Genomic DNA, 18,311 nt, shown 5'->3' with positions numbered 1-18,311 from the left:
GAAAACAAGATAATGATGACTACTTCTCTCACAGTTACTGTGGGACTTAAAAAAGATAAAGTATGTGGAACTAGTCTAAAAGAAGTGCAAAATGACATTGGAATTTATGTATTATTGTATGTATGCCTTTTAACAGAAAATTTTTGAGATTAGGGCCACATCCTGTTCTAATCTTTTGTGCCCCCCCCACCCCATCCCTACCTGGCAGGTAGCACAATGGTAGTCCACAGTAGACACCCAATAAATTAATGTTAAAATTTTAATTGATGAGTTAAGCTGATGATAGAATTTACTTTTCAAATATTTCTTCCTTCATTAAAGTTCTCTAGCTTCTTTAATACCTTCTCTAATTCTCTGTCTTCTCTGTCTGATACCAAGTAAAATACATATTTTAAAAAGGTAAAAATGAATTTTTAATGCTTGAAATATATCACCATAATTTTATTCCATGGGCAACTAATTACCTTTTCTCCAGGAACAGCTTGACCAGGGGAAAATCCTGGATCTCCTTTGGGGCCCTAGATAATAGAATTATAAAACACTAGGTGAAGCATAAATTACATACAGTATATGACACTTCTTCAGTTGAATGCATCATCAGTTGATACATATGTATCATATGGTATTCAATAAAATTATTTTATATTGAAATGGGCATTTATTATTTGCTTTTTTAACGTATATTTTAGCCTTATTTTAAAATGTCAGACATAGATGATTTTTAAAATCTAACAAAGTTATGCTACCACTGAGACGTCTTTCCTTAAGGGATCGATATAAAGGCTCCATTAACCTATCCATTTTTATGACGTATTCAGTTATAATTCCTATTTTTAGCACTGGAAAACCAGTTACTTTTAGTAAAAGAAATCTGCTTATAATTCTTAAACTTTTATATCATTCCAAGTTTAAATATTTTCCAAAATCTTGCAATGTACATGTATTACTTTTGTAATAAAGAAAAAAAATAAATCAAAAAATACCTCTAATTGCCAAAATAGATATAAAAATAGATACTTTTCACACTCTGGGAATCTTATATTTTACATTTCAAGAGAAATATGACATTAGATTTCAATCAAATTTTTTTTGCACAATATTAATCTTTCTTATTTTGCATACTGGCAAAGTATCTCTTTTTCTATTTCCCGTCTCATAAAATTAAGAGGCCACAATTGAGTGTCTTTATAATTCCAATTATGACTTCATTACCATTCTCAACTAGTAATAATTTCCATTCCTAGAGAGTTCTAAATGCTATTTTTATTCTATGAGCAATAGTCATGTTTTCTTTCACAAATTCAAGGATGCTTTCAAATACCACTCAAACTGAAGAAAGGAGAACCACAAGAAAAGTCCTTCATGTTTGCCAGCAAGTCTTTCCATTTTACAAATTAGAAATAAATATTCACTGGCAAAAAGGTCTATATTCTTGAGTCAAAAGAAATTTTTAAGAAAAGGTTATTTTCCAGGTTGATCTCTTCCCTGACATAGCTATCAGCACTTCTATCAGTAAGGCTACAATTTTAGACCACTGATAACAAAATTATGGGACCTGAGAAACAGCGTTAGCGATATCTCAATATTTACAAACTCAATCCATTATCCAAAAAGAAAAAGGGTAATATAGTTAGAAATTATAAGGGATATTAGAGTTTATCCAGTAAGACACATTTTATAGATAAAGAAGCAATGAGGTCCAGAGGGGTTAAATGACTTGATTAAAATTGCTTTGAAAAGTAAAGGCAAACCATGTCAATTTTCTTTTTTATATCACAATGCCTATTAAATAAAAATCTTATTTATTGGTTTTTTTATTTCAGTCTTTTATTATAAAATCTAGCCAATTGATTTGAGGCCATACTTACAAAGAATTTTAAAAGAACTTAAGAAACGATAGCTCTTGAGAATTTTAAATATAATAAAATTCTTTCTGACCAATTTTTTACTTATAGGTATCAGATTAAAAATTCTTTTTTAAATTCTATCTGAATTTTCTATTATCTATCTACTTTCTTATTATTAACAACTAATCTAACATTTCATCTTTACTTAAAAAAAAAACTGAGAACATGGTAACAGTAATCAATTGATCAATAAAAATCAGGTTTAAAGACAGCTTTTTCTTATTCATAAACTTTATGCATCTGGGCAACATATTTAAAGAAATACGAAAAAAAAAAAATAAAGAAATACGTACCAAATCTCTTTAATTCGCACACAAATGTGCTTGAGTTAATTGATCAACTTGTTCTACAGCCATAATTCAAGTCAACATGAAGGAAATGCTCTTAACCTGGCCACTTGTGGATTAGGATCCTCCATAGTATAAAATGCATGAGCTGAGATTATTGAACATGCCAACTTTACATAAAATGTCAGAGAAATAGGGCATATTTCTCTGCGTTAAAGGATACTCCCAAAATGTTTTACTTTCTATCTCATTTAGTATTAATTCTATGAGTCCTGACACACTTTTAGTCATACTTGATTGGCTTTTCAAATCCCCTTTGTAATTAAAAATAATGCTTAGGGATCCCTGGGTGGCGCAGCGGTTTAGCGCCTGCCTTTGGCCCAGGGCGCGATCCTGGAGACCCGGGATCGAATCCCACGTCGGGCTCCCGGTGCATGGAGCCTGCTTCTCCCTCTGCCTGTGTCTCTGCCTCTCTCTCTCTCTGTGACTATCATACATAAATAAAAAAAATTTAAAAAAAAAAAGATAAAAATAATGCTTATAAATTAATAATTGACTTTGGCTTTCATACTGACTTCTACTTACTTCTACATGACTTTGTTAAAGGAACTATACATCCTTTTGAGTGTAAGAGGAAAAGGAAGCTGCCTACCTTTTATTATTCAAAGAATTCTCAAAGTTCCACCTATTCTATTGTTCTGCTATACAGTCTAAAATTCCCATTATCAGCACAGCTCTTTTAGACTATTATTGGATTTCCAAGGGTCCTCTGTCTAGAGAGGGAAACTCCCTAAGTACTAGACTCATTAACATCTTAGAACAAATTCATCAGATTAGAGCCCACTCAATATAATGGAAAGAACATCGGGATTTAGAGTGAAAACACTGAACAAATTATTTAATTTCTCTGAATTTGAGATTCCTCCTCCATAAAATTGGAAAAAGAATAACACCTACGTAGTTTAGCTTATAAGATATAGGTCAAATTCTTCAATGTAGGTATTAAAAATAACAAGATTAGAGATGATTATTAAAATCAACTTTGCAATTATTGCCATCTTAAAAAGCAGAGAACACAATTCTTGAATGAATTATTGATGGAGCTGCAAAATTTAAATGAAAAGAATTTGAAATTAAAAATTCAAATATGGATGAGCTAAATTGGGAGAGTCCCATAAAAGAAACACTAAGTGACATGATCTTGAGGTTAACATCACTTGAATATTCTTTAACATTACTAATAATTATATAAGCTTCATAATGTCAATTTTAAGCAATACACTCTCTAACCAACACTTCTTATCTTTATAGCTCACTAAGTGCCCACAACTTTAACAATTATTTGACCTACTGTAACTGCTAATATGTGATTCCACCACATTGTCTCATCCTTATGTGGCCTGACTTCCTATCCATAAGCAGCAAATACCAAGGTCTAAAGTTATAATCACTTCATTGCATATGTAAAAGGCACCATTTCTTCTTTATGTTTCTGTGTAACAAGCTTACCTGGCAATTCTTAAATCTAAACTCACCACCTACTCTATCCCATCCCCTAGCAGCTGAATGTGACTAACAGAAAACAATCATGCTGACAAACCTCACTTTAAATTCATGACATTTTATATTAATTGGTTTTGTTTTCTTTTGTTTTTTGGTGTATCTAATAATTACCTTAGTCAATTCACTTTCCCATTTTAATAGATAATTATTTCATAACTCTCTCTCTTCACTCTAATGGGTGATCTTACTTTTAACATTTGCAACCTGTCATAACTAAATCCACTATGTCAGCTAAATCTGTTCCAAAATACTCGGCCTTCATAATAAAACCCAATCTGCCTCATGAGGACATCACTGACATACTGTTTTCCCTACATTATTTTAATTTCTATTTCTTTCCTTGTTGATATCACCAAGTAAACACATTGTATTTCCTCCAATCTTAAAAAACAACTTTACTTGAGCTACATCTTCCTTCCCTCTTCCATTACACTATTCCCTGTTAGACCAAAACTCCTAGATACTTGTCTACGTTAACAAGGAGACTTCTTCCATTCTCTCTTGGACTTAATCCACTCAGACTATTGCTCCTACCCTACTTTACTGTCATTCTTTCTCAGTCTCCTTTGCTAGTTCTTCCTCTTCTGCCTAATATACTAAACTCCAGAGTACCCCAAGACTTGATCCTTGGACACTTCTCTGTCTATATTTGTCTATAGGTCAAGACTATACATAAAACAACTATTGTAATGCATAGGAGAACAAGCAAAAAGTAGGACACACTGGAGGGGATTCTATTTTTGAAAGAAAAAAAACCACACTTGGTATAATACACATAAACAACTTTTTTTCTAAAGACCCTCCACGGTCTGCATTGAATGACTAGATTCAAGCAGAAAACCATAGATTTTGGTTAATGGTGTCAGAGGACAGACAGAGTGTCAGACTACCTGAATAGCTGTAAATTGAGGGGGGGAATTCCAAGAAAGAAAAAACAAATAAACAAAGAGGACAGCTTCCCCTCCAAATCTGGATAAAGACTTTCTTCAATTCTTTGCTGATACTAAATGTGGTTGCATGAGACACATTCCAAAGAGTTCACCAAGAAGCAAAAAAACAGAAGGCTAAAATAATTGAATATAAATTTCAGCTGCTGGCCACCACAGGAGAAATCATTTGAGGTTTGAGTCACATCATTTTAAGGGACATGGTAAAGGTAATCACCTTTCCACTGACAGTTAGGACAGGTATCCTTTAGAAGCAAATACTATATCCTTGGACTGACATGCCACAATAAGTAAGACTAAAATGACCCTGCCCTTTTAAAAAGTTAGCAAACCTGTACAAGTTTAAGGTGATGAGCTAGTTATTTAATTGCCTATAGAACAAAGAAATCAACCATCATCAAAAGATTTCAAAGAAAGATAAAAGAATCTAAAATTCTTGTACATATCATCCATAATATCTAGTACATAATCAAATTCTTCTAGGCATACAAAGAAAAGTAAAATCTGACCAGAGTAAAGAAAAAAGTGGTCAATACAAACAGACTTCAAAAAGACCCAGATACTGGAATTAGCAGGCGAGGATTTTTTTTTTTTTTTAATTTTTATTTATTTATGATAGTCACAGAGAGAGAGAGGCAGAGACACAGGCGGAGGGAGAAGCAGGCTCCATGCACCCGGAGCCTGATGTGGGATTCGATCCCGGGTCTCCAGGATCGCGCCCTGGGCCAAAGGCAGGCGCCAAACCGCTGCGCCACCCAGGGATCCCCTTGGCGAGGATTTTAAATTAACTATTACAAATATGTTCAATTATGATCATCAAAATTAGTGAGCACAGAAATATCAGCAGACAAGTGAAAACTCTACAAAAAAGAACAAAAGAATCCTAGAACTGATAATATAGTATCTGAAATGAAGAATCTGGATGAGATTAACAGTATATTAGAGAAAGCAGAAATTAAGTTAGTAAATATAAGGAGAGATCTGTAGAAGTTAACTAATGTGAAGTAAAAAGAAAAGAAATGCAAAAAGGAGCAAAGCCCTAGTGACCTGTGGGGCAACATTAAGTAGTCTAACATACATGTATACAGAGTCCCAGAAGGAAAGGAGAGAAAGAATGACAGAAAAATAATGGCCAAAAATATCCCAGATTCATTACAAAAAGACCAACACTTACAGATCCAAGGCATTTGGTGAACTCCAAATAAGAAATATCTACAGGAAATTACCCCTATGTACATTATAGTCAAACTGCTAATGGCCAGACAAAGAAAAATATCTCAAAAGCAGTCTATGAAAAATGACAGATTACAATGAGGGAAATAACAATGTGACTAATGACTAACTTCTTATCAGAAATAGTGGAGACCACAAGAACCATATAAGCATCTTTAAAGTGCTAAAAGAAAAATACTCTCAATCAAGATTTTTATACTCTATGAAAATATACTTCAAAAAACATAGACAAAACAAATTTCAGGTAAATAAAAGCCAAGAGAATCCATCACTAGCAGAATTGCACCCCAAGAAATATTGAAGGAACTTCTTTTAGCTAAAGGAAAGTGATACAAACTGGAAACTCAGATCTATAGAAACAAATGAAGAGCCCTGGAAATGAAAATAAATGACTCCCTTATTTGTTCCTTCTCTTAATTTCTTTAAAGACTGATGACTTAATACAAAAATTACTTTTGGTACTTTAGAGTTTATAATGATATAGATGGAAAATAAATGACAACAAAACACAAAGGATAAGAACAACGTGTAAATATAATCATAATGTCATAAGGGTCTTATGATTTAAATGAACTACCACCATATTAACTCTAGTAAGTTAGAATGAGTTAAGGATGCATATTGTAAACTCTAGAGCAACCTTAAAATCAATCAATCAGAGATATAGCTGAAATGCCAATAGAGAAATTATATGGAATGCTAAAAAATATTTATTAACCCAAAAGAAGGCAGAAAAGGAGGAATAAGGAACAAAAAACATATGGGATAAATGGAAAAGAAATGACAGTGTAGGCTGAGACCAAATCATACCAATAATTACACAAATATAAATGGAGTTAACATTCCAATTAGAAATCAGAGATAATCAGACCAGATATCTGTATTGTCTATAAGATCTAATATGTATTGTCTATAAGAGATGTGTTTTAAATGTAGAAAGATAAAGGACAAGAAAAATAAATACCAGGCAAACGATAATCCATTAAGATATAATAATTGTAAATATGCACCCAACATGGAAGCACCCAAACATATAAAAAGGTTAATAATAAACGTAAAGAAACTAATCAATAGTAATACAATAATAGTAGGGACTTTAACACTACACTTACATCAATGGACAGATCATTCAAAGATAAAATTAATAAGGAAAGAGTGACTTTGAATGACACACTGGGTGAGATGGATTTAGCAGATATATCCAAAAAATTCCACCCTAAAACAACAGAATATACATTCTTTTCAAGTACACATGGAACATTCTCCAGAATAGATCATATTAGATTAGAAAACAAGCCTCAGCAAATTCAAAAAGATAGAAATCACACAATGCAACTTTTCTGACCACAGTATTTTGAAACTAGAAATCACCATAAGGAAAAATACAGAGAGCACAAATATATAGGCTAAATAATATGCTACTAAACAATGATAAGTCAACCAAGAAATTAAATAAAAAATTACATGGAAACAAATGAAAATTAAAATATACAGGTCTGAAATGTTTGAGATGTAGCAAAAGTGGTTCTAAGAGTGAAATTTAGGGACACCTGGGTGGCTCAGCAGTTGAGCATCTGCCTTTGGCTCAGAGCGTGATCCTGGGGTTCAGATCAAGTCCCACATCAGCTCCTAGCAGGGAGCCTGCTTCTTCCTCTGTCTGTGTCTCTGTCTCTCTGTGTGTCTATCATGAACAAATAAATAAAATCTTAAAAAAAAGAGTTAAATTTATAGCCATACAAACCTACTCAAGAAACAAGAAAAATCTCAATTAACAACCTAACCTTACACCTCACAGAGCTAGAAAAAGAACTATGGACAAAAACAAAACCAAAGTAGGGAAATAAAGATTAGAACAGATATAAATGATACAGAAACTAAAAAGATAATAGAACAGATCAATGAAATCAAGAACTGGTTCTTGGAAAAGATGAACAAAATTGATAAACCTCTAGACAGATAAAATAATAAAGAAAGAAAGAAAAGAAAGAAAGAAAACTAAAAATCACAAATGAGAGAGGAGAAACGATAGCCAACAGCACAGAAATACCAACAATTGTAAGAGAATATTATGAAAAAACTAAAGGCCAACAAATTAAACAACCTAGAAGAAATAGATAAGTTCCTAGGAACATATAGCCTAGCAAAACTTCCCAAAAGGAGAAATAGAAAATTTGAACAGGCCAATTACCAGCAATGACATTGAATCAATAATCAAAAAACTCCTAACAAAAAAAGTCCAGAACAGACAGCTTTACAGGCAAATACTACCAAACATTTAAAGAAGAGTTAATACCTATTCTCAAACTATTCAAAAAAAAAAAAAAATAGAAGGGTAAATAAAACTTACAAATTCATTCTATGAGCCCAGCATTACTTGGATACCAAAATCAGATAAAGAAATCACCAATAAATAAATAAATAAACAAACAGAGAAATACATGCCAATATCTCTGATGAACATAGAGGCAAAAATCCTCAACAAAATATTAGTAAACCAAATCCAATAAAACATTTTAAAAATTGCCACAACAAAGTGGGATTTATCCCCAAGATGCAAAGGTAGTTCAATATTTGCAAACCAATCAACGTGATTCATCACATCAACAAGAGACAAGAGAAGAGTATATGATCATTTCAATAGATGCAGAAAAGTATTTGATAAAGTATAACATCCATTCAGATTAAAAACCCTTAACAAAGTAGGTTTAGAAGGAACATACCTTAACACAAGAAAGGAAAACCTACAGCAAACATACTCAATGGGGAAAAACCTACAGCAAACATACTCAATGGGGAAAAACTGAGAGCTTTTCCCCTAAGATCAGGAATAAGACAAGGATGTCCACTCCCATCACTTTTATTCAATATAGTACTGGAAATCTTAGACATAGCAGTCAAACAAAAAAATAAAAAAAAGGCATAATTGGTAAGGAAGAAGTAAAACCTTCATTATTTACAGATGACAAGATACTATACATGTAAAACCTAATGACACCAACAAAAAACTACTAGAACTGATAATTCAGTAAAGTTGCAGGATACAAAATCAATGAAAAAAAAACCTGTTGCATTTCTATATACTAATAGTGAAGCAGCAGAAAGAAATTAGGGAATCAATCCTATTTACAATTATAACAAAAATAATAAAATACTTAGGAATAAACTTAGAGAGGTGAAATACCTGTATTCTGAAAACTATAAAACACTGATGAAAGAAACTGAAGTTGATACAAATGGAAAGACATTCCATGCACATAGATTGAAAGAACAAATATTAAGATGTCTGTACTACCTATCTATATAGACTTAATGCAATCACTATCAAAACACCAAAAGTACTTTTTACATAACTTAAACAAGCACTCCTAAAATTTGTATGGGGCCATAAAAGACCAAACTAAAGTAACCTTGAAAAAGAAAAACAAAACTGGAGGTATCACAATTCTAGATCTCGTATTATATTACAAATCTGTAGTAATCAAAATAGTATGGTATTGACACAAAAATAGACATATAGATCAACAGAAGAGAACAGAAACCCCAGAAATAAACCCACAATTCTTAGTCAAATAATCTTCAACAAGTCAGAAAAGAATATTCAATGGGAAAATGTCTCTTCACCAAATGCTACTGGAAAATTGGACAGCAAAAGAATGAAACTGACAACTTCCTTATACCATACACTAAAATAAAATCAAAATGGATTAAAGAGCTAAATATGAGACCTGAAACCATAAAAATTCCAGATAAGAGCACAGGCAGTAATTTCTCTGACATCAGCCATAGCAGTATTTTTCTAGATATGTTCCCTGAGACAAGGGAAACAAAAGTAAAATTGCACTATCGAGACTACATCAAAAGGAAAGTCTGCACAGCAAAGGAAACAATCAACAAAACTAAACAATAGCCTACTGAATGGGAGAAGATATTTGCAAATGACATAATCTGATAAATGGTTAGTATCCAAAATATACGAAGAATTTAAAAACTCAACATTCAGAAACCAAATAACCCAACTAAAAAATGGGCAAAAGACATGAACAGAAATTTCTCCAAAGCAGACATATAGATGGCTAACTAACACATGAAAAGATGCTCAACATCACTCATCATCAGGAAAAGGCAAATCAAAACTACAATGAGATTTCATCTCTCACCTGTCAAAACAGCTAAAATTGAAAACACAAGTAAGTGTTAGCAAGGATGTGGAGAAAAAAGAAACCTCACACACTGTTGGGAACACAAACTGCTGCGGCCACTCTGGAAAACAGTATGGAGGCTCCTCAAAAAGTTAAAAATATAACTACTCTATGATCCAGTAATTACACTGTAACACATTTACACCCAAATCACAGAAACATTAATTCAAAAAGATATATACACTCTGATGTTTACGGAAGCATTATTTACAGTAGCCAAATTATGGAGGCAGCCCAAGTGTCCATTGATAGATGAATAGATTAAGATGTAGTGTGTATGTGTGTGTATATATATATATATATATATATATATTATATATAATGGAATATTATTCAGTCATAAAATAGAATGAAATCTTGCCATTTGCAACAATGTGGATGGAGGTATAGTGCTAAGCAAAATAAGTCAGTCAGAGAAAGACAAATACCATATCATCCCATTCATATGAGGAATTTAAGGATGAAAACAAATGAGTAACAGAAAAAAAGAAAAGAGAAACAAAGCAAGAATTAGAATAAACTAATAGCTACCAATGGGAGGTAGGTAGGAGGATTAAAGAGAGAAATTAAAGAGTGCATTTCTCATGATGAGCACTATGTAATATATAGTATTGTATATTATATAACATAATATATTACTATATATTAATATATAGTATTGTGTAATACAATTTTATAAGTAATATGTAGAATTATTGAATATACAGAATCATATTATACACTTGAAATGAATATAATACTGTTTGTTAACTATGCTGGAATTAAAATTAGAAGTTTAATAAACAAACAAAAAATACATAAATCTTATAAAGTACACATGGAATATTCATCACGATAGACCACTTGTTGGTCATCAAACTGCCTCAATACATTTTAAAATATTGAACTCTTCCACTGAGCACTCTCTAACCACAATGGAACTAAGTAAGAAACTAATAACATTAAGATAACTAGAAAAACTTTTAAGAGATGGAAATTAAACAAAACAATATATTCTAAATGATCCATGAGTCAAAGAAACATACATTTCAATCTGAATGATATGAAAATGCAACATATCAAATTTTGTGGCATGAAATTTTATCAGTCCTTAGAGGAAAATTTATAGCTCTAAAATGCTTATATTAGAAGAGAGATTTAAAAAATGAAATACTAGGGATCCCTGGGTGGTGCAGCAGTTTGGCGCCTGCCTTTGGCCCAGGGCGCGATCCTGGAGACCCGGGATCGAATCCCACGTCCGGCTCCCGGTGCATGGAGCCTGCTTCTCCCTCTGCCTATGTCTCTGCCTCTCTCTCTCTCTCTTATGACTATCATAAATAAATGAAAATTTTAAAAAAAAATGAAATACTAAATAATTCATAGGGGGGAAAAAAGCCAAGTTACTCTGGATTTCTGCCCAGACAAAAACAAAACAAAATAAGCTCAACAAACAAATAAAAACTTGACATTATGTTCCTCCTCATTCTAATAGACAATAGCTCCCACAACACCAGTATTCCACTGCTTAAGACACAGATTATCTTTGACTCTGCTCTCTTATGCCACATATGTAATTCATCAGCAAATCACACTGACTGTACCTCAAAATGTGTATGATCAATTCACACCACCTGCACTGTTTACACTCTACCCCATGCCATCATCACCAAAGACGTGGATTTGGGTAGACCAGTGAAGTAGTCTCCAAACTGGTGTCCCTATTTCCACCTTTTCCCTATCCTACTCTATTCTCCACATGAAACCAGAACCATCCTCCTACAAAATAAATTGGATGATAACATTTATCTACCTAGGGTTTTTTGTGAGCTTATTGGTGGGCTGTTTTAATCTGATTAACCCTCCATGTGCCTGTCACCCATTGGGTTTTTGTCACCTACCTATCACATGGGAAAGGGTGGAGGGCTCCTTCCAGGGTAGTGTAAAATCCTTTTAAGGTTGGTTTCCTGGGGAGATGGGGAGGTGGGGGCACTTACCCTGCCTGCCTTTCTTGTGCCTATCCTTCATTAATGTCAGCAAAAAAGACAATGCGCACTTAGACATTAACCTGATGGGTAGGCAGATACACGACCAACGCCCTGATTGGCTCAACTCAGCACACCCTGATTGCTTAAGACAGTTCTGCTAAAGAGCTCATAAAAACCTCTAAACTTAGAAACTCTCAGGGCAACCCTCTCCGGTCCCCTCCCTCTCCGGGAGCTTTGTACTATTGCTCAATAAACTTTGCTTTGCTGGCCACCACTCTTTGTCTGGTCTACTTCTCTATCCTCAAAGCAACTGTGACCCAAGAACAGCTGGCACTAAAGGTGAGAAATCTGCATCACGAGGTCCTACATAACCTGGCTCTGGCTATCTCTCTGACCCATCTTCTAGGATTTATCTCAAAGACTGTCAAGCAGCCTCCTGCCTCAAGGCCTTTGGATTTACTGGGTTATTTTTGTAGTTTTTCAACCCTTTCCTCATCAGGATTGCAAAAATGGCAATTTTACATTCTAACATGCTTTCCTCATTTCCTAGCTTTTTCTATAAAGAGAAACTACCCTTCATCAAGTATTCGGTTGTCCTGAGGTTACATTCTATAAAAAAGCAAGATAATTTTATAAGAAAACTTTTATTCTTTCCCCTTACTTTTTCTTCTATTTATCATTTTTTCAAAATAATGATATATTGTGGCATAATAAAAATATATATTTAGTCTTTGTTCCTGGGTTCTGGCACAAAGCTCCTAAAACCCTTGGAATTTCCTGAGTCATACAAGTGTCTTTTGTTATTCATAACAATACCCTTCGACCACATCTGAGCTTATGCTAATGAGGTGACTCAGGGTGGTGCCCATAGATAGCTTCAGGATGGGGGCTAGTCACCAGAAAGGCAAACAAGTGGCTAGAGGGTGGGAATTCAGGAGCAGGGGGTAGGGTGAGAGATTGAGCCACACAAATTTTTGAACAAAGAGATTCCAAGAGCTTCCAGGTTGGTAAACAGAACACACTGATGTGCCAGGGAAGTGGCATTACCTGGAGAGGGCATGGAAGTTCTAAGCCCCCCACCTTCCATACCTTGCCCCATATACATCTCTTCCATTTAGCTCTTCTTGAGTTGTATTCTTTATAATAAACTGGGAAACTTGAAACTGGGAAACTTGTTTTCCTGAGTTTGTGAGCTGTCCTAAGGCAGTACCAAACCTGGGGGAGTGGGAGTTTGTGGGAACCCCTGAATTGGTTGTCAGCCAGACAGAAATATGAGTAGTCTGGACAACTCCTCTGTGGCTGGCATCTCAAGTGCAGACTGTCCTGAGGGACTGAGCCCTTAAATCTGTGGGTCTGACACTAACTCAGAGTTGAATACGCAGTTGGTGTGAGAGGATTTGATAATTTCAGAGATGCAATTCCTTAGCATTCTCTAAAGATGACCAGTGAAAGTTTGTCTGTATTTAGCATCATTATAACTCATGTATTTAGAGATACTTGATGTGATTCAATCCACTGAACTTATTATCCTTAATTATGTTCAAACCACATCGCTCTTTGGCTGGTAGAAGTCTTTCAAATTGGCCCTGGAATCCTTCTCGACACGACTCTAATTGTCTTTGATACCCAGAAGGAAACACTTTTAATACATTTAAGTCATATTTTAGCTGAAATCACAAGCACAGAATCAAAGGAAAGGATCATGATATTTTGTCTCGTCCTTTAGAAGATGGTCCCTGTGTTGACCAGAATAACAGAGGTAACGTAGTCTTCAGCATTTTAACATACTTTATATTTTCAAAATGCTGGACTGAACATTTTTCATAGCAAGTTGATTCAGCAAAAATTCTTAAAATGGGTCAGCATCTATGCTCAATTCATTTATTTATTCACATATAAGGAAAATGGGACTTCTAGTTTAGAAGACATGGGGACATAGGGTCAAAACCAAGAATAGAAATAGCACTAAGATTATTCTCTGGGATTCAATATTATTGTTAATAACATTTGATTTAATAATACTAATGGGACATTGTTATTGCAGTTTGTTAAGGTTAGATGATTTATATAACTGGATTAAACATGGATTTTTTGTTTTATTGGCAAAGATTTTTTTATCTAATTTAATTTTAAAGCATTTTTTATTTGAGTATAGTTGACACACAATGTTACATTAGTTTCAGATGTACAGTATGATTCAACATCTTTATACATCATGCCATGATTACCACAAGTGTAACTACCATCTGTCACCATACAATGTTATTATAATATCACTGACTGTATTTCCTATGTTGTGCCTTTTATTCACATGACTTATTCATTCCATTACTGGAACCCTGTATCTCCTGCTCCCCTTCACCTATTTTGCCCATCTCCCTTCCCTTTGGCAACCATCAGTTTGTTCTCTGTATTTATTTGTCTAATTCTGCTTTTCGTTTACTTTCTTTTTTTTTTTTAAGATTCCACATGTGAGTGAAATCATATGGTATTTGTCTTTCTCAATAACTGGATTAAATTTGAAGGAACTATTGGCCTTGACTAAAGCAATATAAACTGTGAATGTTTATGGGAAGGTTTTAAGTTTCCTTTAAGAAGTGTTTTTGGTAAAGAAACTATCTTTACCACAAATAGATTGCCTGGACTAGAATTATAAGTATATGGTAGTCTGAAGATATAGACTCTGCATTCATGACTCATATTTAAATATCTACTGCATAATTAATCATATGTTTAATTAATAGTAATAAAAATATCCATCAGCCTGCAAATAAAGTTCATTAAATATAGGAATATGATAAACTGTGAACCCAGATGGCATTTGCTGACAAGAAAAAAAAAAAGCTATTCTCTCTAGTAAATAAGAAGTGGAATTTACTTTCTTGTAATTCTTTTAGAAGGACATTATTTCTACCATTAGTTTCTTGATTTCAGCTAATGATTTTAGTTAATGAGCTCAATAGTCTTCAATTGGCATCATATTAGTCTTACTTATGCTGAAAAAAATGGTGATGTAGCCACTAAATCATTTCATGTGGCACTTCATCCTATTATTTAACAAATTAACATAGTTCTCAGGACTAGAGATCAGTTTCACTCTTCATGCAGTTTATCTTCATATGTTGTTGTAAGTATCCACAGAATAAGCTAGAACGTTGGAATAGACATGTTTTGTTACCATTGCTAAATGAATTCATAGTCTTTCAATTCCATTCCTCCTTCAGATCGTATTTTATAAATTAATTACTATTTTGAGAGATAACCTGGTATTAGGAAGAGAGCAAGACAGATTAAACTCTGATTATAACTCTACCAGTTATAAATTGTTACTTTAGTTAAGTACTTAGCTCTCTATGTCTGTTTTCTTCTGTGCAAAGCAGAAGGTAATAAACCCTACTCTGAATAGTGCTCTTAATTGAAATGAATCTGAATGAGATACCAGACATAAAATTATTATCAGATATTAGAAGCTTAATAAGTATTAGTCCTCCATCCCTTATGATATCAGTGCCTTGTTACTAATATTAACTCAGCTTTTTGGTTCAGTTTTACATTTACTCAATAGTACCCAACACATACTGTGCACTGGGTTAGACACAAATGCAAAAATGAGTAAGTTCTGGCCCTTGCATGCAAACAACTAAGAGTCTATTAAACCAACACATAAGTGAGAACTCATTTTATCTGAAGAGAGATGAGAACTGCCCAGATCACTTTACATTTCCTGTCCTTTATGATAAATACTAATTTTATTGTAAAAGCAAAACAGAAAACAAAATGGATTAGTTTTACATCAATCTAGAATATTTTAGCAAAATAAGTTTATTCTTATAAATTTTTCAATCACCTTATACATAGAACATATTTATACACTGTCTTAAGGTATTTTCATTCATAAGATTCATATAAGATTTTTGTTTTATTTACCAAATAAGAAGAGTGGTATTTTTAGCAAGTCACATTTCTAATTTGCCTAGTTGCCTCGTAAGTAGCTCCTTCAAGAAAAGAAAAACATTTCTTAAGTGTCTCCTATATATAAGCATTATCAGATGCTTTATGTGCTTTAAATCATTTAACTTATATAAGGTTCCTTTTGGTTCTAATGTTTTTTATAAAGTGCATTAATCCAAATATGTTTGTATAGAGAGTTCATTATGCATTGCATTTTCTATTTCAGTTAAATCTTTTTAAACTGCAATTGCCTTAATTTGCTCTTTCCATAGATTCAGGTAACCTCCTTTTGAAGTAGATTATTTCTTTTGCAAGAAACAAGATGACTTTTTATATAATTTTCTTAGAAACCAACAATTCTACCTCTGCTATTCTTGCTAAATAATAACTGAGAAAAAACATTTGGGATTGCCTTTATACTTTAAAATTTCTTAATTAGAAGAAATCTTTATTCCCTAAAGGAAAATAAATCCTATGATTATATGTCAAAATTTATTGTCAAGACAGCATGCTCCACATTTTTTGCATTATCCTGAAAAAAAATTATAGGAGGACTATAAAGTTTGACTGTTCTATTGATCTTGGTTAATCTAAAATGCATGGTAAATATCTAGGAAAATTTTTAATAAAACCACACCCTGCAAGTTTATTGGATGCATTTAAGATACAGTGGTAATTTTTAACATCTGTCACAAATAAAACCTAGGAATAAATTTAATCAAGGAGGTGAAAGACTTGTATGCTGAAAACTACATCATGAACAAAAGAAATTGAAGACACAAATAAATGTAAGATATTCTGTGCTAATGGAATGAAAGAATTAATATTATTAAAATGTCCATATTAACCAAGCAATCTACAGACTCAATGCAATCACTACCAAAATTCCAATGGCACATTTCACAAAGATAGAACAAATAATCCTCAAATTTGTATGTAACCAAAGCAATCTTAGGAGAACAACAAAGCTGGAAGCATTATGCTCCCTGATTTCAAACTATATTATAAAGCTATAATGACAACAATATGTTACTAACATAAAAATAATCACATTGATCAATGGAACAGAATAAGGAGCCCAGAAATAAATCCATTCATATACAGCTGATTAACTTACAAAAGTTAATCAAAAGGCAAAAATATACAATGGGGAAAGGACAGATTCTTTAATAAATGATGTTGGGAAAACTGGACAGCCATATGCAAAAGAATGAAATTAGACTATTCTCTTATACTATACACAAAATAAACTCAAAATGAATTAAAGACTTTAAGACCTGAAACCATAAAACTCCAAGGAGAAAACATAGGCAGTAAGCTCCTTGACGTCATTCTTGGCAATGCTATTTTTAGATCTGACTCCAAAAGTGAAGGCAACAAAAGCAAAAATAAACAAGTGTGAATATATCAATTGAAAAGATTCAGCAAAGAAAATCATCATAAAAATGAAAAAGCAACCTACTGAATTAGAGAAAATATTTCCAAATTAAATATCCAAATTCAACAGTTCAACATCAAAACAACATCAAAACAAAACAATACAATTGATTAAAATTGATTAAAAATGGCAGAAGAGCTGATTAGGCATTTATTCTAAGATATACAGATGGCAAACAGGCACATGAAAAACTACTCAATATCACTAGTCATTAGGGAAATGGAAATCAAGACCACAATGACTTACACTTCATACCTGTTCGAATGGCTATTATCAAAAAGACAAGAAATAACTAGTGTTGTTGAAGACATGGGGAACAGGGAACCCACACGCACTGTTGGAAGGAATGTAAATTGGTATAGCTACTGTGGAAAACAGTATGGAGTTTTGTCAAAAAAATTTTTAAAACTTCTAGTTATAAGATAAATGAGTTAATAAGGAGATAAAAAATACAAGACAGGAAATATAGTCAATAATATAAAATAAAAAGTGAATAGAGCTACCATATGATCGATCCAACAATTCTACTTTTATTTTATCAAAAAAAAAAAAACTACTAATTCATCAAGATATATGCACCCCTGTGCTGTGGTTCATTGCAGCATTATTTACAATAGCCAAGATATGAAAAGAACCTAAATGTCCATCAGTGAATGAATGGATAAAGATGTGGTATAAATACACACACACACACACACACACGTGCACAATAGAATACTACTGAGCCATATAAAATGAAATCTTGCCATTTCTGACAACATGGATGGACCTTAAGGGCATTATGCTAAGTGAAACAAGCCAGAAAGAGGAAGACAAATGTAT

The 18,311-nt window shown here is 33.0% G+C and overlaps 1 protein-coding gene across 7 annotated transcripts in view; it reads right to left on the bottom strand.

The window, feature by feature from the left end:
• COL24A1 (collagen type XXIV alpha 1 chain) overlaps positions 1-18,311 on the bottom strand; it is a 388,183-nt gene that overhangs the window by 331,670 nt on the left and 38,202 nt on the right. For all 7 annotated transcript variants that reach the window (XR_005987020.1, XM_041750763.1, XM_041750767.1 and 4 more), the window contains one exon: positions 465-518. Coding sequence is in view for 6 of the 7 variants with exons in the window: in XM_041750763.1 (XP_041606697.1) it covers positions 465-518 (54 nt within the window). In the remaining variant the exon portion in view is untranslated. The remainder of the gene's footprint in view (positions 1-464; positions 519-18,311) is intronic.

This window comes from Vulpes lagopus, chromosome 3 (genome assembly GCF_018345385.1).
Source record: "Vulpes lagopus strain Blue_001 chromosome 3, ASM1834538v1, whole genome shotgun sequence".
NCBI classification, from domain to species: domain Eukaryota; kingdom Metazoa; phylum Chordata; class Mammalia; order Carnivora; family Canidae; genus Vulpes; species Vulpes lagopus.
This window is presented reverse-complemented; position numbering and strand designations above follow the sequence as displayed.